Source organism: Phoca vitulina, unplaced genomic scaffold (assembly GCF_004348235.1).
Source record: "Phoca vitulina isolate PV1807 unplaced genomic scaffold, GSC_HSeal_1.0 scaffold31, whole genome shotgun sequence".
NCBI lineage: Eukaryota > Metazoa > Chordata > Mammalia > Carnivora > Phocidae > Phoca > Phoca vitulina.
In genome coordinates this window covers 24,186,365-24,209,584 of record NW_022589734.1, presented here as the reverse complement: position 1 = coordinate 24,209,584, position 23,220 = coordinate 24,186,365, and the positions used below count along the sequence as shown (strand labels likewise).

Genomic DNA, 23,220 nt, shown 5'->3' with positions numbered 1-23,220 from the left:
GTCTGATTTACAGAAGGACTGTGAACCAGATGACAAGCCGGCCAGCTCTCTGGGCAAATCTCATGCTCAAGTGGTTGACACGAAAAAAATCTGTAAATTCTTTTAATCCACTTAACTGATTTATTTAGAATTCAATTCCAAAGCTCCTCCAACGCAGTAAGGCCGTTGTCTCTGGAACCGGACGTTTTCCTGACGCAAACCACACCCCAACTAAATGCTGTCTCTGCTTTAGAAAAGCGGATGGACTGTAAGTACCTTTCTTTTGTTTTTACATAAACTCCTATTTTGCCACTTTTCTTCACAAGAACCTCACCTTCTCATACTTCAGTTGGCTTTGACTTCCTAAAGGGATCTGCAATACCATTTTTATCACGGGAGCAAAGAAACCTCGTCCTAACACGCTGACTTTCAAACGTGTCGCAGGTTTGCCAGAAGGTCCCGGTATGCTGAAAGCCTCAGGAGAAAACTCGTGTCAGAAGGTTACTGTTCTGTCACCTAATAAGGATGTTATTAGGGACATCTGACAACAACAAAAAAATCAAATTAGAAAAATGCTATCAGCTTCCATGTAAACATATAATAAAAAAAAAAAAAAAAAATCAGGGGGCGCCTGGGGGCTCAGTCGTTAAGCGTCTGCCTTTGGCTCAGGTCATGATCCCGGGGTCCTGGGATCGAGTCCCGAGTCAGGCTCCCTGCTCAGTGAGGAGTCTGCTTCTCCTTCCGCCCCTTCCCCCGCTCCTGCTCGCTCTGTCAAATAAATAAATAAAATCTTAAAAAAAAAAAATCAAACTTCAAAGAAACTCCCTACAAACGTCACCAATGCCCTTTCTGACAGTGCAGGCTTTCTTCTGCTGCCGCTGGGTAAGGGACCGCAACAACCTCTACCACAAATAAAATTTCTGAAGCAGTTTACAGGAGCTAATTTAATCCCTACCTGCACCAACGGCATTATTCCCATTTTACAGATGAGGACACTGAAGCATTGAGAAGGGAGTTAACTTGCCTCGAGTCTCATCCCCGCTAAAGCATCCCGACAACCTGACACCTTCCAGTTGTACCTCAAGGCTCTCTCCACACACGTTCATAAAGCAGCAACACGGACTGTTTCTCCCCAAGTGTGACTACCATTTTATTCCAACGTTCAAAAGCCTTCGTTGCTCCCCAGTGCCCGTCCTTGAGGCTTTTGCTCACAGGGACATCTGCAGGCTCCCAATTCAGGCTGCGTCAGGCCGACAGCCGTCTCCCAAAGGCACCTGCTCCCGCCGTTTCCCCACAGAACTCTCCCGACCCACCCTCCACAAAAGCCCCCCTCTCAAAAAAAGGAGGAAAGCAAATACAAATCAGACATTATTTTCCTGGCATCTCAAGTTAAATGTGACTTTCCTTTCTCTGAAATCTGAGGATTTTCTCTCTCTTCACTATATTATTTGTGGAACTTTCTTACACTGCCTTCAGACTATAAACTCTCGGGGAGCAGGAAACATTTTACTCATGTATGTATGCCCGAGGCAGTCGTTTAGTGAACATTTTCTAAATGAATTCTACTGCATCTTGATGACTTAATTTGACGTCAAAAAAAAAAATCCAGCTTGGTCCTGGAGAATAGCCCAGGTTCTCAATATTAGAAAAGCTGAAGGCCATGAGACAAAACAGCTTCCAGAAGAGATATGCCATCACGGACAGCTCTGGGAAAACAGATTAAACAACACGTACCTACAAATATTTCCTAGCCCCCTCAACGTCACTGTCTCCGAGGCTAGGTCTCCGATGACACCCAGCTCCGCACAGCGAAGATGAGAGTGGTCACAACACAATGCTAATAGCAATCTGATTTTTAAATTTAACTTACATTTTCTTCTTGCACCTTTAAATTCTCCCCATGTTTTGAAATAAATTTTCCTCATTTAATGAGGGGAGGGAAATGTCATTTTATAAGGGAAGGAAAGAGGAAGCAAAAAATATCCTAACATATATGTACGGGGGCGGAGGGGAGGTGAAGAGTGGATCCTGGTGTGACTATTAATCTTAATTAAAATTCCTCATTTTTTTCCTACCTGCATTCTCTTGACTGCAGTCAAGAGGACTGATTATACATTGTAGATTATTTACATCCTGTTTTTATATATTTGAGTTTGATCATGGATATCATTTTCAAAATTATATTTGGGTAAAACTGGAAATTCAGATCTTTGCAGACATAGTTTCATTTCTATGTAGTCAAACTTGGACTATCCAAGAACTGATTATCTGAACGGAGGCCTGCGCTGGCCGTGTTTGTCCCCCAGATTCTCCTGGTTCCTGATACCCGCTCACCAGATACTTCCCTAACCACCATCCCTACCAGCCCTGAGCAAGGGAGGAGATTAGAGCGGGGTACCCGAGGGCCCCACCATAGGCTCAGGTAACGTATCTGATGAGACAGATGACTCAAACCAGACTGAGGATTCCAAACATGGTTTCTTTTTTTACATTTTTATTTTAATTCCAGTTAGTTAACATACAGTGTTATATCAAATATAGTTTCCTATTCTTCAACTTATTATGAGTGGGATGTGTGACATGACTGGGGACATATTTTATTTTGCATGTTCTCCATTATTTACGTCGAGGAAGTCGTTCCCTCACTGACCGCTTTAACCCGAAGCAACACGAGGGATGGAGAAGAAAGGATACGATTACCCACCTCTCCACCCTCCCTGGTCGATAACCAGAACCAACGTAATTACCCATTTCCCCCGCTAAAATCACATAATACAATCTAAGGAACTTCAAGAGGAAAGACAGAACATGCAAGTCACAAAATATTACAGGTTTATTTTGATAAGCTAACCGTGCACAGTGGGTAGGAAAGCGAAATAAAAAAGTCAAGTACGTTTACGTTATTTAAATTCTCTGCCAAGTCAAGTTCTACATCATAATCTGTGCCTTCTTGCACATCGGTGGCTTCATCTGGATGGCCTCTGCCTTCCCTGCCCTCCCCTCCAAATCCTCTCCCCGCTTCCCAGGCGGAGCTCCGCACAGCCAGCCCGCACACGTCCGCCTCCTCCTTACGCCCGGTCACCCACTCATCGGCTTCGTGTCACCTGGGCCCACGCACCCATGGTCAGGAGGCCGGACCACGGTCTTCCAACTTCCATAGGCTCCCATGTCACACTGCCCAATGATGCACTCGACACTCAGTAAGCATGAGAAACCTCAGTGAGTATCTACTATGTGCCAAGGACTAGGGATTTAAGATGAATAAAAAACACAGCCTTGGCTCAAGTAGCTCTTGGCCGAGAAGGAAGCTCAGGTATGTCGTGTGCTCTGTGTCCCTCTTACCTTCTCAAGGATATTGTGGATTTATTACCGCGATCTCCAGCAACAATCTCTCTCTCTCTCTCTCTCTCTCTCTCTCTACTAGAGCATTCCCCTCGTTACAGCCATGTGCTTTAATACCTCCCACTCTGAATGCAAACAAAATTCGCCTCTAATTCCTCGCACCTCTTTAGTTACTTCCCATTTATCAGTTCCCCTTCATAGCTAAACGTCTCTAAGAAGTGTCCTGCAGGTACCACACCAGCTTCCTCCCTTTGGAGTTCATTCCACTGGCATGGCAGCCCACCTCTCCCCACCAGATCCCTGGGACTGCCCTTCACCGTGCCCAGTTCCCCAGACAGCCCTCTGCCCTTGCTTGGTCAGCACCCAGATCATTCTGCAGAAATCCACTCTCTGCTTCAGAGGATCCTCCCAGGCCCTGGTTTTCCCCTGGAATCCTGTCCCAACTCCCTTCAGGACTCTTCCTCTTACACTTGTCCTCATTCTCAAGACATTTTCTCTTCCGGGGGCACATCTCTCTCTGGATGATCTCAAAACAGTCGTGCAAGCAAGACTCTCTACAGTAATGACTCCCACATTTGCGACATCTCCAGACCTGGACGGACCTTTCCCCCAAGCTCCAACCCCAGGTACATAACTGCCGATCTGACACCCCCTCCCTCACGTGTCCTAGATCTCAAGCTTAGCATACCTAAAACAGAATGGTTGGGGTGTTTCTCCCCCCAAATAAAACTTGCCCCCCCAGCTACCCTCGGCCCCCTCCACCTCACTGCAAAGTATCACGAGTCACCGAGTCATTAAACCAGAAACGTAGGAGTCATCCTTGGTCCTCCCTTTCCTCACCGCTGTCACCCACGTGCCGAATCCATCAGCCAGTCCTGTACCCACAATAAATCTTCCATCTTCCACCTCCCATCCTTATCTCTAACGTCACGGCCGCAGCCATCCCTCCCCCAGATGCCTGCCCGCATTCTAACCAGCTCTCCCCTCCTGCCCTTACCCTTCCCACTGCACTCTCTCCAGCGGCAAAAATAATCTTCATAAACTGCATCAGGAATCATGTCACATCTGTACTTGCAAGCGACAGCGGCCTCCTAGCGAGCTAGTGCTCACCTGCAAACTCTTCCCCGTGAGGACCTACGTCCGCCGACCTGGACCTGTGCCTCCAGCCTCATCTCACACCAGTTACCCCCTCCCGCCTGCATTCTCCTCACTCCCATGCTCCAGCCGCCCGGGTTCTCTCTCCGCTCCTCAAAGACGCCAACCCTGGTCCAGGCAGGCGAGACAGCACGAGCAGAGGCCTGAGAAGGAAAGATTCTCTGCCCTCTTCAGGCTCTTTCTCTCCCTCGAGGGTCTGTTCAAAGTATCATGGCCACTGGGAGGCCCTGGCAGACGGAGTTTTATTCTTTATATTAGTCCTGCACTAAAGATCAGTTGCAAGCATTTACTCAAGTTTACACTTACTTCACTGATTTATTTCTGGGGGGTCTGCTTCCCAATGTAAGTCATGCAACTTCCCAATGCCGTGGACCCCAACACTTAGTACTCTGCCGTCTATAGTAGAAACTCAGTAAACACTGACTATATAAGTGTATCAAGAAACAACTGTAACACAGCGAGACATGTGCTAGCAGAGGACGTGATCACAAAGTTCTACGGACCCATGAATAAAGAAACTCTTTAGACACCCGGGCTAGGTCTTTTGGAGTGGGAGTGTGTCTGGATTAGCAGCCTGTATGAAAGCACTGAGGACAGGAGAGGCTGGATCATGGGGCCAGACAGCGGTGGTCTTGGTACACCAGCCTACACGGCATGGACGCAACTGGGTAATTCTGGTGACCGCGCGGAAGACCCGCGGCGAGAAGGCCTGAAGACGCAGACACAGGTGAGGACGATGCTGCCCTGGAACGTGAGACCCTTTGAACGAAGGCGGTGGAAATGAGAGGCCAGATGAGGAGCAGACCAGGAGAAGGCATGAAAAGGGTCTGACAGGTACGAGTGAAGAACAAGACCCTGTGCACATGACGAGACACTAACCGAGATACAGTGTCAAACATGGGCAGGTTCGGGGGAAAACCTGCTAAGTTGATGGGACGCACCGCGTGTGAGGTGCCTGGGGACATCCTTGTGCAGCCAGGAGACAGAAGTGCAGATGAGGCTCAGGTGGAGGTCTTAGATTTAGAAACTAACATCTATGTTGTGACAGCCTCCCTGGAAATGGAGCTCATTAATGTTTGGTTCATATTTGCTGCCCAAACCTTTTAACAAAAAGTTAAATGGAAGAGAAGAGTGCAAATACTCTTCTTTGACCATTTTCTCTGGGAAGGAAAAAAATGGAAGAATTCAACCCAAAAACTGGTAATTTCCTCCAAATTCCTAGAATATTAGGCAAATAAAACTGCATTTTAAAGAAAGCAGAGATTCTACATATTGTTCCGAGGGTCGTGTAAGTCCATGCTAAATGAGGCTGTGCTTAACAATTTTCTGATCTCATCAGGACGTACAAAGTCACTTTACTAACCGTCGTTTAGGGAGAATGGGCTGTAGTGACTGCTAACTCATGATCACCCCAAATAGTTCTCTGGTGGCTTTAAGGATGTTCTCCTTGTGGGTATTTCCCCCTCACCGCTCCTCATCACGCCTCACTTCAGCCCGCACCCCTGCCTACCCGCACCTCTCCTGCACACACACGAGAGTGTGGTTGCACATTGCAGGAGCCTGCCTTTAAGGCTTCAGACCTGGAAATTCCAGACAGGCAAGAGCTAGGGGACAGCCACACTCGACCCCTCTGTGCCACGGGATGAGGCCAGGGACACTCCGCTCCTCTGCAACCAGCTAGCCAGACACTCAGAGAAGCACGAGAAGCCCAAGGCTGCAGAGGAGGAAGCACTGGGTGAATAGCCAGAAGGCACAGGCCAGCCCACCATGCTGGCGGGAGGCGAAGAAAAGAGAGAGCGCCGCGCAGAGCTGTTAGAAGAACCCGGCAGGTCTCAGAAAGCCGGAGACCGTAAGGAAGCCCCATCTCCACCGAACCACCTGCAGGCACCCAAAAGGCTTGAAAGACACAAGGCTAGGTTTTCCTGCTTTGCCTCTTAATGAGAAGGCAGAGCATCTTAAGGAACATGTTCCATGAAGGGCAAGTCCCCGAAATTTCCCTCCTGCTCCCATCAAGCAAGACGCACAGCTCCCCATCTTCAACGTGTCCCCGTGAGGCTTCGTGGCCTCCGTGCACAGGGCGAGCGACGGGAGAGGGATTTTTACAGTCGCTGTACCGTCTCCTAGCAGGAAGGTATTTTCGCTAGGGACTATTAAATTAGGGAGCTTTCTGACATAGGATCTTTCTGCCTTTTTACCTCCACCAGTCCCACCCCCGCTTCCAACAATCCACACAGTCCCTAAGGACAAACTCGGTTACCCAAGCGCATTATCCTGATGAAAAGCGCTTAACAAAGAATTATGAGGGCATGCACAGACACAATTTACTAATATTCCTAACGTGTGTTTCAGAAAACTAAGAGGGGAAAAAAAAAAAAAAAGGAAAATGAAGCCTCTCACTCTTCATGAATAGTGTCCTCGATGCCTTCCTGCAAACATTGAGCCCCTGGTTCCACTAAGAGCCATGAGGACTAGTCCCACTAGGGTACATCGCAAGTTATGTCAAAAAGGTTTCTGCTTCAGTGTTGGGAGCAGAGGTGAAAGGGTGGCCAAACCCTTCATGGCTCAAGCTCTTGGAAGTACAGTATGAAGCAGAGCCCCGCAGAGAACCTCAGACGTCAAACGCAAGGGCCCGAGTGAGGGTCTGCTGTCGAAATGTTTAAGTGGAGAAGGACGCATGAGGGGAAGGCGCGTTCTCATCCACCACTCTGAGGACGTTCTCTGCTCTGCTCGCCCTTCCCCCCGAGCACTCACACTGGGGAGAGGCCAGGAAATATCCTCTGCAGGCAGGTGCCGATGTGCGCTAGCACTTCGCTCACGTCCTCGGGCGATGCCATCTTCATGGAGATGTTGTACTTCTCAGTTTCCACCACCATCTGCAAGAATCGGGTTGGACGCTGCTTAGTAATCAGTACAGAGCCTTGAATTTTGGGTTTTAAGTCACGTAAACGATATACTCACACTGACCTATACCAATAAAATACCAGCTTTTTAAGAAGCACTTCCTTAAAATAACACCCTTAGTTAAGACTCGAGGAACTGGGCGCCTGGGTGGCTCAGTTGGTTAAGCGACTGCCTTCGGCTCAGGTCATGATCCTGGAATCCCGGGATCGAGTCCCGCATTGGACTCCCTGCTCAGCAAGGAGTCTGCTTCTCCCTCTGATCCTCCCCCCTCTCATGCTCTCTCTGTCTGTCTCATTCTCTCTCTCAAATAAATAAATAAAATCTCTAAAAAAAAAAAAAAAAGACTCGAGGAACTGTTTGGGTAGAGGGTGGAATGGTTGTCAGAAACATCCAGAAACTGAAACAAGTGTTTGTAAAGGCAAAATTCAAACAGGATCCCTCCCCCCAACCCCCGGCCATGTGATGGAGACAGGATATTCACATTCACACATGACTTCTCCTTTTACCTAGGTTTTGTCTCAAGATGTGGTCTTACCAAGTCTGTTAGATCCCTACTATCTGGAATAAGTAAGCATACCTCCTTTGGTGAGTAGCTGAGGGCAATCTCATCATTACTTTTTTTTTTTTTTTGACATGTTTTAAAAACAAGACCCCTTATGAGATGTTTCAAGGAAATGTTAAAAACCTTTTGCCTGGCAACAAAAGAAAAATCAAATGCTTATAAACATTTCAACTTCTCTAAAAAGAGAGAATTCTTGGAAAGGATTATATGACACGAACAAGGTCATAACGTTCAGGACTAGGCAAAGGATCATTCCAATTAACTGCTGGGAAATGTCCAAAGCTTACCACCAAAAATGTTGACACTGAGGTCATAGAGCTCATACCGTAAATAAGTATAAGTCAACCTGAGAAAAGGAGCAGGTCGCAAAGGGCAGCAGGTTGTTTATGGACACGTTTCAAATAAAAAGAATCAACCTCACTTAAAAAAAAAAAAATACCATTATCTTGGATCTCAAAAATATTCATGTTAAATGCAATCCCTTTGGATTTTCACTGCATCAAAATAGCCTCACATATTTACTTCCTGCTGGTACATAACTTGTACAAAAATATGATGGGGGAATACTACACTTAATGTGCAACTAGCCAATTAGGTTAACAAAGCAGTTTTTAGATTTGTTTTACACTGTCCTAAAATTAGCTAAATTAAAAATAATCATCTGTCTTTCAAAGTGTTAACATTAAAAGGAAAAGCAATGCACGCGCCTGGGTGGCTCAGTCGTTGGGCGTCTGCCTTCGGCTCAGGTCATGATCCCAGGGTCCTGGGATCGAGCCCTACATCGGGCTCCCTGCTCAGCGGGAAGCCTGCTTCTCCCTCTGCTTGCTGCTTCCCCTGCTTGTTCTCTCTTTCTCTCTCAAATAAATAAATCTTTATTTAAAAAAAGGAAAAGTAATGCAATTTATTTGCCAAAATGATGAGATAAAAAAAAAAGACTTAAATGATCTGAGACCTTAAAATGTTACTTTTCCACAAGCACCCCAAAGGACTCTCTCAATACATATCACCTCTGTGTCAGTTAGCTGGCTCTCCATATTAAAAAAAAAAAATTAATCCTAATTTTCACACACTGGTCTTCTAGAAGGTGGCCCAAGGAATATTTCTCCCCAAAAAGGCAGCAAGCATTGCTGTATCTGGAGGCTATTTACTGTTCAACCCCAGGACACCTCAACGAAGTATCTTCAGCAAATTAAAGCTGCTCTGTGCAGCTAGGCTCCGATGTCCCATGTGCACACATCTGTGCACGTGTGTGTTTTAAAGAGCCAGATACTTTGGGACGCAGCCACCGTGTCTGTGCTCCACACCCCGCCCCCAACATTCCCACCGTGGGTAATTATATTTTTCACTACAGGGCACTTGTACTTTCTTCACATCTAGTGCATCTATCTCTTCAGTTCACAGTTTGGGTGTGAGTAATTAGTAATTAGCTTATTCTAATTCTGCTTCGTCTTAACACCTAATCATCCTTAATTGCACAGGATTGAAGAGAATGACAGGGAAGAAAAAAAGGTGACAGGCGAGGGGAAGAAACGAGGCCTTCAGATCCAAGCTGACATGAAGGCAGCGCACAGCCCTGCATAATATGTCACCACCTTGGGCTGATGGAAAGATTGCCACAGAGAGATAGAGGGGACACTAACACAGCAAACCATTTCACCAGGACAAAGAACTCCCTTTCAAATACCTCTGTCCCTCCTAGTTCAGCCGGGGAAAAACTGAATGCTTGCAACAATTCCGGCTTAGCCACCTAGCAGGACATAATCACGACCTCCAGTACACATTTAAAATAAGAATCAGCAGTATCTTATTTAAATAAAATAATAATAATTAAGTATAATATAAAATAATCAAAATAAAGTAATAATCAGCAGTATCTTACTTAAGATTCGAGTTTCCAACCCCACCCTGCCTCCATTTTTTAAGGTAGAACAACCTGGCTAAACATTTAAGCACTTTTAAATAAATGCCAGTCAACAGATTGGTAAAGTGTTTTTCATTTTTCTAGCAGAAACAGCCATGGGTGGTTTGCCAAAATCATCCCATGACATAGCAAACAATTAACCTTATAGTTTAAAAAAAAAAAAAAAAATCATAGGTGTTTCAGTTGTACAAGAAATAGTCCAAAAATTCTGTAACCATAAAAGTATTTAACGGTTGGTCTCAGTATATTGACCATGAACAGGCAACAGAATTTCCACAGAACCTGGACGCCAGGAAGTGCTACGGCAGTGAGATTTGGAAAATAAGATAAAGGTCTCCCACATTCCCACAAGGAGAAGGAAAAGAGCAGCAGGAAAGGTCACATTTCACTAACTCAGTAACACACGCACCCCTCCCACTCACACACGAGGAAATGTGAGTGTCCCAGGCAGGTGACCTGAACTGACAAAGCTCTAATTAAATAGTGATAAAAAGTGAATCAATCTGGGAGCCCGGGTGGCTCAGTTGGTTAAGCGGCTGCCTTCGGCTCAGGTCATGATCCCAGGGTCCTGGGATCGAGTCCCGCATCGGGCTCCCTACTCAGCGGGGAGTCTGCTTCTCCCTCTGACCCTCCCCCTTCTCATGCTCTCTCTCTCTCTCTCATTCTCCCTCAAATAAATGAAATCTTAAAAAAAAAAAAAAAAAAAGTCAATCAATCCCAGAGAACATTAGAAAAGAACGGGGAAAAAAAAAGAAAGAAAAAAAGGAAAAGCATGTCTTAATCAAGGGTGGATTGTGAGTGCCATGGGCAGACACTATCATCCTTACGATTTCACATCAGAGAACACTGGAGAAACCAGACGTCAAAGTTCCTGAGGTTACCCAGGTTACTATTTCTCAGCCTCCAGAATACGAGAGAATCAAACGCCCACCCCAGACACACTGAGTCCTAACTGCCGTGTGTGTGTGCGTGCGTGCGTGCGTAGGGGGGTGTGGCGGGGGAGGGGAACTGCAGGAGGCATCAGTGTTTTTAAACAGCAGCACAGGAATTTCTGAAACATCAGAATTTGAGTCCTGCGAAGCGCCCGGCATCATGGGCCCCTCTGCGGAAAAAGCACCATCGTCTTGCTGTACCCTCATCTCCAGGGTCCACACTAAGCTGAAGCAATGCTGTCGAGCCCCTCCTCCAGTTCTCACTGGGACAATAGTCCCACGGACCGAGTGGACGGCCTGATACCACTTGAGTTCCTCTGAATGCCAGACAGACAGAAGGGACGGGACCACAGTGTCCCTAGACGGGACCAGTCCCAGCAGCTACATGGGGAAATTAGTCTTGCTGTATCAACAGCCTTTCTCATAATTAAATCCCACGTCAAATCATACTTTGAATATAGTGCTGGCATTAACATCTCAGTAGAGCCCTTCTGCTCGATCACAACCCCGACCTCATAAACATAAACATCCCCGAATTCAGACCGTCAAGAAGGCCCTGCTTATGTCATCATTCATGAGCAATCATTCACTCCTGCATATGTCTGCCATTTGGGCAAACATATGGTGCTGTAATTTTTCTTCCAAACTCCAGTTTCTAAAGAATGCTAAACACACAGGATAAAACATTGCTCTCAGATGAACTATGGAAAAGTTCCAAGGATTTGTATGTAATCTCGATCAACATAAGTGACAATTCTGACAACTTTTAGGAATGCTGTCAACAAACTACACACACGTGTGTGTGCATACACAAACACGTATTCTTCAGTTTTACAAACTAAAAGTAGAATGAAGGAAACAATAAAGATCATAGTAAGAATCAAGGAAATAGGAAACAAAACCAATCGAATCAATAGAGAAAATCAACAAAACTAAAAGCAAGTTTTTGGAGAAGATCAACAGAATTGATAAACCTCTAATCAGATTGGAGGACAGGGAGAGGCGGGGAGAGAAGGACTAAATGATCAATAACAGGAATGATATCCTACAGATATTTAAAGCATAACAAGGGGATACTATGAACAACTTTATATCAGTAAATGTGACAACTGAGACGAAACGAGTAAATTTCTTAAAAGACACAAACTACCACAGCTTACTCAAGGAGAAACATATAAACGCATCCATATCTATGAAAGAAATAAGAATTTGTAGGTTAAAACCTTCCTGAAGGAAAACTCCAGGCCCTGATGACATCATGGGTCAATTCAACTGAACATTTAAAGAGTTGGTTATTCTAAATTTTTCTAAAAAACCAAAGAGCAAGGACTAATTCTATGAGTCCATGATCATTCCAACACAGAAAGCGACAAAAACTTTTTTAAAAAGAGAAAAATATAGTCAGTAACTGTCATTAACATAGATGCAAAGACTCTTCACAAACTTTTAACAACTAGAATCCAACAATATACAAAAATGGATAATACATCATGACCAAGGAGGGTCAATCCCAGGAATGAAAGGTTGAATTAATACCTGAAAGTCAATCAATATAATTCACCTTGTTAACAAACTAAAAAGAAAAAAAAAAAAAAACCCACACAGTAATAGAGAAAAAACATAACAAAACACAACACTAATTCCTGAGAAAGCCTCCCAGCCAACTTGGAACAGAAGAGAAATTCGTCAACCAGATAAAGGGCATCAGTGAAAAACCTACCGCTAACATCACACTTGTGGAAAAAGAATGGTACTTTCCTTCCAAGATCAGGGAGGGAACAAGGATGTCTATTCAGCACTGATCTGGAGGTGTTAGCGGGGACAGTTATCAGGCGCTGAGATCTGATTTTACCCCACCCAGAAGTAAGTTAGACTTTTGCTGTTTTATGAATGCTGGCAGGACACAGGAGAGTCCTGGGTCAGACAGAAAGGACTTGATTATTCATGGCACAGCAAAGGGCACCATGTGATTCCCCCTTACCCCAAAGCCCAAAGCCCCACAGGGTGACACAGAGAGCTCAGGGATGTCTGCACACACAGGGGGTTGCTTACAGGAAAGGAACCGTTGAACGTGGGTAATCTATTTTCAGAGTAAACGATAAGCAAGCCCGCTCTCTGTTCATAAGGGAACATGCCACCATCTCACACGGATGCTCACGGCAAATATAACCCTGGGAAGCAGTCTGTGGAAAGAGCAGTCACAGCAATGAAGTCTTGGCATACCCAGCAAGCATGCAGGAATGTGGGAGACCCAACAGCAATAAGGCAAGAAAAAGAAATAAAAGATATTAATGCCGGAAAAGGAAGAAGTGAAATTGTCTTTATTCACAAACAACACAATCGTCTATGTAGAAAATGATGAAATTCATTTTTAAAAGCTACTAGAACTAATAGGTGAGTTGTCAGGATGCAAGTTTAATATGCAAAAGTCCACTGTATGTCTATATGCCAGCAAGAAATAATTAAGAACTGGAATTTAAAACAATACTATTTATAATACAAATACAAAATACTTGGGAATAAATCCGACAAAAGATGTGTAAGATCTGTATGCTGAAAGCTACAACAAAACACCGCTGAGAGAAATTAAAGAAGACCTAAATATGTGTAGAAATACAGTTTTCTTGGGTCAGGGACTCCAAACTGTTAAGACGTCAATTCTCCCCAAATTGATTTATAGATTCAATATAATACCAATCAAAATATCAGCAGCCTTTTCTGTAGAAACTGAGCTGAGTCTAAAATTCATATGGAATTGTAAAGGACCCAGAATCACTGAACAACTTTGATAAAGAAGAACAAATTTGGAAGACTAACACTATCTGATTTCGAGTCTTATATAAAGCTGTAGTAATCAAGACAGTATGGCAGTGACACACAGACAGACAAACACACCACAGGGACAGGATTCAGTCCAGAAATGGACCAACAGTTATGTGAACAACTGATCTCCAACAAAAGTGAAAGCCAGTTCAGTCCTTCAAACAGGTGGATATGCTATACATATGCAAAAAAAGACAAAAAAAAAAAAACTACACCCCCCAAAAAACAACAAAAGAAACCCAACTGATCCATATATTGCTTTATATACAGAAACTACTTCAAAGTGGATCACAGAGCTAAATGTATAACGTAAAGCTGTAACACTTCCAAAAGCTATAGAACATTCTGTGACCTCAGGTTGAGCAAAGGTTTATTCAATATGACACCAGCATGATCCACAAAAAAAAAAAAATACTGACAAACTGGACATCATCAAAATTTAAAACTTGTGCCCTTTCAAAGCACTGCAAAGAAAATGAAATGACAGGCCACAGACTGAGAAAAAAATATGTGTAAATCGTGTATCAAAGGGATTTGTATTCAGAATATACAAAGAACTCTTAAAACAACAACAAAACAACTCAATTTAAAAAATGGCAAAACATTTTAACCAACACTTGAACAAGGGAGACAGATGATGGCAGACAAGCAGATAAAAAGATACTCAGTATCTTTAGTCATTGGAAAAATGCAAATTAAAACTACAATGAGAAAGCATCACATACTTCCCAGAATGGCTAAAATTAAACACACTGACCACGCCAGTGGAGGAAGGATGTGGAGGAACTGGGACCCTCATGCACTGCTTGTTCGTGGCAAGTCAAATGGTACAACCACTTTGGAAAACAGTTTAGCAACTTCTTAAAAAGTGTACCTACCATACAATTCAGCCATTCCATTCCGAGATATCTATGCATGGGAAATGAAGGCCTCTATCCAAGCAAAGATTTGTACACATACATGTTCACAACAGCTTTGCTTGTCTTGCCAACAACATAAACACCCAACTGTCCCTCACCAGGTGAATGGATAAAGCAGCTGCGATACAGTCACACAATGGAACACAACAAAACACAGGAGGACACAACAGGACACAGGGGACACAACAGAACACAACGAAACACAATGGAACACAACGAGACACAACAGAAACACAACAAAACACAGTGGAACACAACGGGACACAACGGAACACAACGGAACACTACTCAACAATGAAAAGGAACCACTGAGACATGCAACAAAATACATCAATCCCAAAACAATTATACTGATGGAAAGAAGGCAGGCAATAAAGAGTACACACACCGTATGATTCCATTCACACAAAGTTTTAGAAAATGCAAACTAATCTCTAACTGCAGGGAGGAGATTCCCGCAGATGCCTGCAGAGGAGGAGAACCAAGAGGGAGTGTCTGCTGGGGGATATGAGGAGACCGTGGGATGAGGAATAAATTTGGTATCTCGATTGTGGTAATGGTTTCATGGGTACACATATGTCAAAACTTAATCACACTGTACACTTCCGTTTGCTGCATAGTACTTATTATAGCTCAATAAAGCTGTTTTTAAAAATCTACATCTTAGGGACACCTGGGTGGCTCAGTCAGTTAGGCATCCAACTCGATTTCGGCTCAGGTCATGATCTCAGGGTTGTGAGATCGAGCCCCACGTGGGGACCCACCTCAAGCCCCACATCAGGTTCTGCACTCAGTGGGGAATCTGCTTGAGATTCTCTCTCTCCCTCTCCCTCTATGTCTTCCCACCACACTCTCTCTCTCTCTCTCTAAAATAAATAAATCTTTAAAAAATTTAAAAATAAAAGAAAAAATAAAAATCTCTATTTTATTAACACCAAAATATTCATGTATCACTATATTCCCAGAAAGACCTTAGACAGTACTGTATAATAGCCATGAGATTTTAACCCTAAACCTTGTTGTACAAAATCTCACGTTTACATCACCAGCTCCCATAAGAGCTCATTAGTTCTTCTCAGACTGAGTTCTGGAGAATGTGTTTTCCTTATGAGAACACATTCCCAGCCCCTACCCACCTGGCCCCCTGTTCAGTCTGTCGTTCAGAAACTTCCATTTTCCCTAATCTTGTTTTTCTACATTATCTCAAGAGAATATCAATAGTGAAACCAAAATAGGAGTTTCCCAGTTTCAGAAACTCAAGAAAAGGTGAGGACCCCGCAGTTAACGACACAGATGGCTGTTGTTGGCACGCACCTGAGCTGACTTGTTGCAGATGACACCGTGAATCTCCAAGTAGCTGAAGGTTAACTCGAGCTGCAATTGAAATAAAGACCTGAAATGAATGAGGGTGGCAAAACCTGTAATTTAAGGTGAAAATGCTACAATTAGAAACAGTCTGAGAGCAAAACAAGGTACTGGGCATCTTCGGAAGGCAGACTGGCTTAACTAGTCTCCATTGGTGCACTTAAGACATGACCTTGATTTAGCGTCTTTCAGAAAAGTATTCTCGGGCGCCTGGGTGGCTCAGTCGCTAAGCGTCTGCCTTCCGCTCAGGTCATGATCCCAGTGTCCTGGGATCGAGTCCCACATCGGGCTCCCTGCTCAGCGGGGAGCATGCTTCTCCCTCTGCCTCTCTCTGTCTCTTATGAATAAATAAATAAAATCTTTAAAAAAAAGAAACATATGCTTCACTTTACTAAAGGGTTGAAAGGAAGCTACAAGTCTGACTTTTTAAATTTCATCCAGGGACAAACTCAATGGAAAGTCTGAATGAATAAATACTCCATTTATTCATTGAGAAATGAATGTATAAAGTGAGCCATCTAAATATACGTTTTTCTCCTATTTCAAAATTTTGCTCCAGAAAGTCCCATCAAGATGACGATGTTGGTTTTCCTCCTCTCTAAACTCTTACCTCTTTGGGTTACACTCTGGCCACTTCCTGGAATCATCATCATTCCTTCCCCATCTTTCATAAAAATGCGTATTTTGAATGGATTTAGAAAAATACAACATGTAGGAATTTAAAACTGTGGTTAAATGAAACACACATAGTTAAGTAAAAATCTTATCTGTGTGTGCAGATAAATGATTTATTTCCTTCCCATTTTAATAGTAAGTGATCCTTTCTCTCTTCTCCCATAATCAGCATTTCTTTTTTCTTCAAAATATCTCCAGTCCCACACTCTTCCTATTCTTCCTGGACAATACCCACTAATCTTTCCCCCAATTTTGCAGTCTTTCATCCGACTACAGCGAACAATCCCAGAGCACTCTGTGTTAGAGAAGACTGAGTTAGATTAGTTTATTTGACCTCTTCGCCTTCAAACTAGAAAGGTAAGGGGAAAGTACCCACCCAGAACCAAACGCATAAGACCCTTAGTTGTGCCCCTGGGTGCTATGCTGTACTCTACACATTTGGTAGGATGAACCTTAGAACAGAGAACCCCTGAGTGTCCAGTTAAATATCTTGATGTATAGCACTGAGGGCCGGAGGTAGAAAAGTTATTCTTTCATTATTCACTTAGTCAACCCACAGATATATATGGAAGGCCTACTATGTACCAGGATTGGAACTGAAAAGAAGGACACATCTCTCTTGTCCTCCAAGAGTCAAACACAGCACTGGAGGCCCATTTTAAACACTCTATTTGAGTAGAAGTCCTCTCACCTACCATTATTATCAAGACCGATGCTTAGCTGGGTTTCGAAAAGTCACCTCAAGCAGGAAATTATTTGACAGAGTGACCACATTTCTTCTTTGAGAAGAACCTACTGGCTGGCCCTGCAATGGCATTTCCTCTGGGGGCCACAACCATAAATCCAGGGCACCCAACGTCCAATTCAAGTCTCTCTAAAATGGAGGGAGGGGGCAGCTGGGTGGCTCAGTCAGTTGAGCGTCCGACTCTTGATTTCAGCTCGGGTCACGATCTCAGGGTCATGGGATCGAGCCCCGTGTTGGGCTCCATTCTCAGAGGGGAGTCTGCTTGTGATTCTCTCTCTCCCTCTCCCTCTGCCCTTCCATGCACACCCCACTCTCTTTCTCAAATAAATAAATCTTTAAAAATAAATAATAATAAATAAAATGGAGAATTTGAAGACACTCGCAAAGCAACCTGAGGGCATAATTTTGCTGAATTATTATGCTCCCCACCACCCAGCGTTTAACAACTGTCTGGTCCTTAACAAGACAGTAATTTCTTTTTACATAATGCGCCTTTATCAATAATCAGTATTTCACAGACACTCTCTCCTTTCACAGCCTATTTCACTGCTATGTGAATTTCACTGCTTGAATTAAATAAATGTACTGTTGTCATTACAACTGCTATGAATAGGTTTGCAAACAAACCGCTGACCCTCGGTGGGCACTCATTCAACTGGTGGGAGCAGGTGTGGACAGGTCGGGGTGCTCACCACCCAGGAGCTATGAAAGCGCAGGTGGCACGAGTCCGCACCATCAGGCATGGCATGGGCAGCTGTGATCAATGTGGCCGAGTGAGGTTAGCTGGAGGTCAATTAAGATGCTTCCACGGCACCTAGGCGCTGTCACTGGGAGAAGCAAAGTGTCAGGGAGCAGGAAAGCACGGAGACATTCGGCGAGGCTCTGAGGAGTGACTTTTCAAGTTTGGCAAGCAAAGAAGGGGCAAAAAAGGGAAGTCCAGGCAGAAGAAAAAGAATCTGCAAAGGCATAGAGGCATCACAAGAACTAGGACCAGGCAGAAGCCAGACAGAGCCTGCAGTATGGGCGATCCCTAAGCAAGGACAATCCCTGTGTCTGTGATTCTTTGGGCGTCCCAGCTTTCCTAAGAGCGAGGAGGGGCGTCCCTGAACCAGACTGAAAGACGCGGTGAGGCTCAAGTCACTCTCTCTGGCCTGGCCACTTCCTCTTTCCTCTTCAACAGTCCCTCACCTGACCCTCCCCAACAAAGCCCCCGCCCACACACACCCAGTTTAAAGAATGGCTCAGGACAAGATGAGGCAGGAACACCTGAGGATGCTTTTAAGGCAGCACCACAGATGATCGTGATTAGTCAGATGCAAGGAAGGAATTAATCCAGACTATCGCTAGCCCCCCACCGCTCTTCCACTCACCCCACCTCTACCCGCCCCCCAGCAAGTCCCCCGCCCACAGGCAATAAGCAAATGGACAGGTGACTGTCCTGCAGGAATGTCCCCCCACTCCACATGGCAGAAGCCTGAGCCTCCGCCACCCACCTTCCGACCTGTTTCCCTCCCCCCACAGCCCCCCCACACCCCTGCTCCCCAGAGCACTGTGCTCTTCCCACCGCTAAACCGTGGACCAGTGGAAGACCCTCGCATCTGCCTGGCTGATGGGGGGGTGGCGATCCTTCAACCCAGCTTCTCTGTGGTCCATCCCTGATCTGATAATTACCCATTCCTGCCCACAAAACGGAGCCAGGCCTTCTGGGGTGACAGCAAAGTTCTATTTCTTCATCTGGGGGTGACTGCAGCGGTATTTGCTTTGTGATTCATCACAGAGACGTACCTTCCTATTTTGTACATTGGACTGCATATGTGATACATTTAACAACAGAAAGACAAGAGAAAAAATGTTAATCGGCGCCCAAAGGGAAGACGTCTATGCCATAATCAGAACCTATTGTACGGTACTGTTTTGAATATAATTATTTCCCCCAGAAAATTAATGACATCCACATGGGTTTTGCATCTCAGCCAAGGTGTACTGTGGCACATGAAAACCAGGGGGAAACATGAACACAGACCACTTTAGAAGAAAAACTGTTTTTCTCTATTTGTGATGCTGACAATATCAGAAATCAGAACCAATGTCCAAACCACGCTAGCCGGGCCAACGTGGAACACGATACACATCACAGGACGAAGCCAGACCTTCACTCGGGGTAGCAAGGGAGGGGGCAGTATGGGATCAGCCAGCAGAAGAGAGGTGGGGGACTGCCCAGGAGGGAAGACACCTTTCTGCGTCAGAACATTTTTAAATAGGGGAAACATACTATTCAGGGGCCTTCTACTCAATAGGCTACTTGACTGTTTCTCAAGCTCATAAAATTTCCTTCTGCAATTAATTTTTCACCAGTGGGATAATGGTTCATTCACTTCCTTATAGCCTGCCTTGGCGTGTTTTAATATAAAGGCAACTTAGCCCAACACCATTCACATAATAATTGATTTCACTTATGACACATTAGAAACAGACTCACTTTACATTACCAAAAGGGGCAGGGGGAAACGTCATAAAATTTAGCATTTGTATAATCAGAAAGAAAAAAGGCAGGAGGCACCCTGAGCCCTGGACTAGCAAACACTGGGTTGGTATCTTGGCAAAATTAAACAGATCCTTTCAAGAACAAAGTGGTGTTGTGGTCTTTTTCATGGGCAACCCCAGAGTACACACAGAATGCCTGAGACACTCTCCCACCAAGAACGCACCCTTCACAGTGATGAAGGTTATTGCCCACATGTCAAAGCCTTAGAAAAATCTGCCTTTCCTGGACCGACGGAAATAAGAGCTAGACTTGATGCCGGGTGAGAGAGAAAAATGACCGGAATCCACGAGCCTCAGGGAGCACAAAATGCTTCCCCACTTTTCATGGGATGCTTTTTACACAAGAAGAGGAGAAACGGAGTAAAAACTGTTCGTCATCACAATGCTGAGGTGCTTTCTGGGGAGAAGGAAGGAAAATATGGGTGTGCTAAGAGCACTCTGGACACAGCCTGAATTGTGAAGCCCCCATCACTGAAGAGTGAGCGCGCGTGTGCGCGGAGGAAATGCACCAACACTTACCTTGGTAGGGATCCGTGCTGTTACAAGGAAGGCTCGGCATGATGTGAGCACCTGCAGGAGAGAAAAGCAGCATCAGTGTAGGTACTACTAGCAGGACTGGGAGGCTCTGGTGTCACCCACAGGACTGAGGGACACTAAGGCACTGAGAGGCCACGGGGCTTAGCTCCTAGCATGTGAGAACACTAAGTGAACTGGGACGGCTTGTTGGCCATGAAGAACTAGTTTTACTCAAGAGTCGCTGTACGAAGGTCTCCCCTGAACAAATCACTTGTGAAATCTCAAGACGAGCAATCGGTCAACAGCCCAAAGGACCAGGAGATTACTTCAGCTGAGTCACCAAGACAGTTCTCTGTGATATTAAAATACAGAGATCTTATAGAAAGACAGTCATGAGCCTCCGTGTATCAACAGCAAACTGAAGGAAGAAGCCAAGTGTTCATGCACACTTTCCAATTACAACCACCAGCCACACTGGCCCTCCCGCTTCCCTTTCTCTGTACACCAGCAAGGAACATTTACACGAGGCCCAGGCAGCGTAACGGAGAGGCTTCTAAGCTGTCCCCGACTAGGTCTCTCAGCGGGCTTCTCCCAGTCCTCGAGAGAACACTTATGGACGTTCCAATTCCAAAACAGCTAAGAATATCTACGGAGCCCAGAGGATCCCACATGCCCAGCAGAGGCTAGAAATGGTTTGAAGCCAGGCCTGGAGCAGGGATCCCACGTCCACAACCGCAAAGATCTAAAGGCGCTTGGAGGCCCAGGCAGGCCCCAGGGCCTTTGCAGTGAAGAGGAGTCCCTGACACTTAGGTTTTGACGGGAGAACTGGCTTTTTCATTTCCCAAAGAACCTCCTCGTCACTAAATTTATTATTTACGATACAGCGCACACATTTCTCTCTTCCAGGGGCACTAATACAAGCAACCCCCAGTCTTGTCGTGAATCTTACACCCACGGAACCTCCACATAGAGGTACAATTGTAACCAGGTCATAAGACTCACATGCCCAAAGAGGACTCTATCACCTGTGACCTAAAACTCCCTTGTTTACCGTCTCAGTGTCTAATCTGAGAGCAGGTCCAGAGAAACTCATCACATTTGCCGGCCTGTGAGGCGCTGGGACTGGATCCTGTGACCCCTGACCCCCAGCGTATTAGATCTCTACACCTTCTCCTCACGTGCGCAATATGTTCAATGCCAAAAGCCCCAGACAGGAACATGCAGCCTTTCCAGTATTTGGAAAAATATATTACGCTCTGTGAACATTCCTGCAAATGGAGACTGGTCCCACGACATCCAGGATCATGTTACAAGCACAGTAGTAGTGACAACGGCCAATACCGCTGGGTACACATCCCTAATCCTCTAAGAGCGAGACACAGTTATTATCCCCATTTTAACAAGAAGAAATGAAAGCACAGAGAGATTACGTAACTTCCCAGGGGACCCAGCAAGCAGGTGGCGGACCTGGGATTTGAACCCAGTGTGGTCTGGGTCCAGAGACTGGGCTTCTAATTCCTTATACGGACTCTCAAATTTTCCAGAACCCACTTCCTTAAGAGTCTACACACACGCAAACACAGCTGAGTCACAGGACTTTAAAGCCAGAGGGAAGCAAACAGGTAAAAGCGTCATTGGGAGGATGAGGGATGTTTGAGGATCACAGGGAAAAGAACCCGTCCCTACTGGTCGGCCTGTCTGTCTGTCTGTCTGTCTGTCTCTGTCTTCTATCTGCCTACCTGATTCTATCTGCGTATCTCTCAGTCTGTGTGTGTCTCTCCCCCTTTTCCATGCCCTGCCGCACCTGCTACTGCCCCCCCCCCCCTCCCCGCGCTCCCCAGCCTCTCATTCTCCCGCCCCTCCTCTGGTACACTCCCCTGCACTCTGCCCTCATTTCCCAGAGCCTCCCCCATGCTAAACACTTGGGAGCTTGCGTCTTATTTGTGCCAATTGCCAAACAGTAGACACCAATCACAGAGGAAATACCGCATTCCGGAAGAATATTTCATTTGTAACACGGTCACAGAGACCCTTGAACAAAACGCGAAATAAAAACGACAAGGCACCTTTTGACACGGTTAAGCAATGAGCACCTCGGTAATTAAGTGATTACAAGGTCCCCTGTGTGAATCTAATTAATAAGTCTTAGAAACTAATCTCAAACGAGCACCCAAGCAACTGCAGTCGCCAGCACCGGGCGCGGGTCGGCCTCTCGCCCCTCCGTCCGTGCTGCACTCCCTCTGGGGAACGAAGTCTCCCACAAGCAGCAAGGCCATCCGATGACCTGCCTGCCTTCTCTGGATCAGCCCTCTCCAGATCAGTCACCCCAGCGGGCTTCTAGGTGCCAAAGAACACAGTATTAACTGGGTCAGTACACTTCTTAAAAGGGAGGATTAAAAAAAAACCCAGAATGTTCCTACGGATTCACTTTTTGAATAAAGAGCAATCAATCTCTTGACCATACGTAGACATACGATGTTCTCATGATCACTCCTGCTTTCCCTCAAGCAACGACAGAGTCTGCAGTCTGTGGTCCTGTGTGCCAACTCCCTTTCTTTAAGAATATTTTTTAAGCACACAGTGTCCTCCAGAAGTGTACACAGTGTCCTTTGGAATTGGGACACAGGCCAAAAGAATTTGTTTGAAAAGAGCCACATCCATGTGGGAGCCCGGGCTTTGAAGGAAGAAGCTTTCTGCTGGCTGGTCCCCATTTCTGGTGATCACCTCCGGTCCCCAGAGGCACGAGGACTGGTCTGGGAAAGTCTGGAAGGGGGTGGGGTGGAGTGGATGAAATCCTCCGAAGCTGACCCAGCCTTTCCCACTACCTGTGAGCACAACAG

The 23,220-nt window shown here is 45.4% G+C and overlaps 1 protein-coding gene across 13 annotated transcripts in view; it reads right to left on the bottom strand.

Moving 5' to 3' along the window:
* Window positions 1-23,220, bottom strand: part of CARMIL1 (capping protein regulator and myosin 1 linker 1) — a 306,714-nt gene that overhangs the window by 172,699 nt on the left and 110,795 nt on the right. For 10 of the 13 annotated variants that reach the window (XM_032424754.1, XM_032424755.1, XM_032424760.1 and 7 more), the window contains exons 3-5: window positions 20,384-20,434; window positions 15,850-15,909; window positions 7,228-7,349 (exon numbers count right to left, since the gene is read on the bottom strand). In XM_032424754.1, coding sequence (XP_032280645.1) covers window positions 7,228-7,349; window positions 15,850-15,909; window positions 20,384-20,434 — 233 coding nt within the window. Of the gene's footprint in view, window positions 1-7,227; window positions 7,350-15,849; window positions 15,910-17,954; window positions 18,148-18,991; window positions 19,127-20,383; window positions 20,435-23,220 lie in introns of those variants that run through there. The other 3 variants (XM_032424763.1, XM_032424764.1, XM_032424759.1) reach the window with 3 other exon arrangements.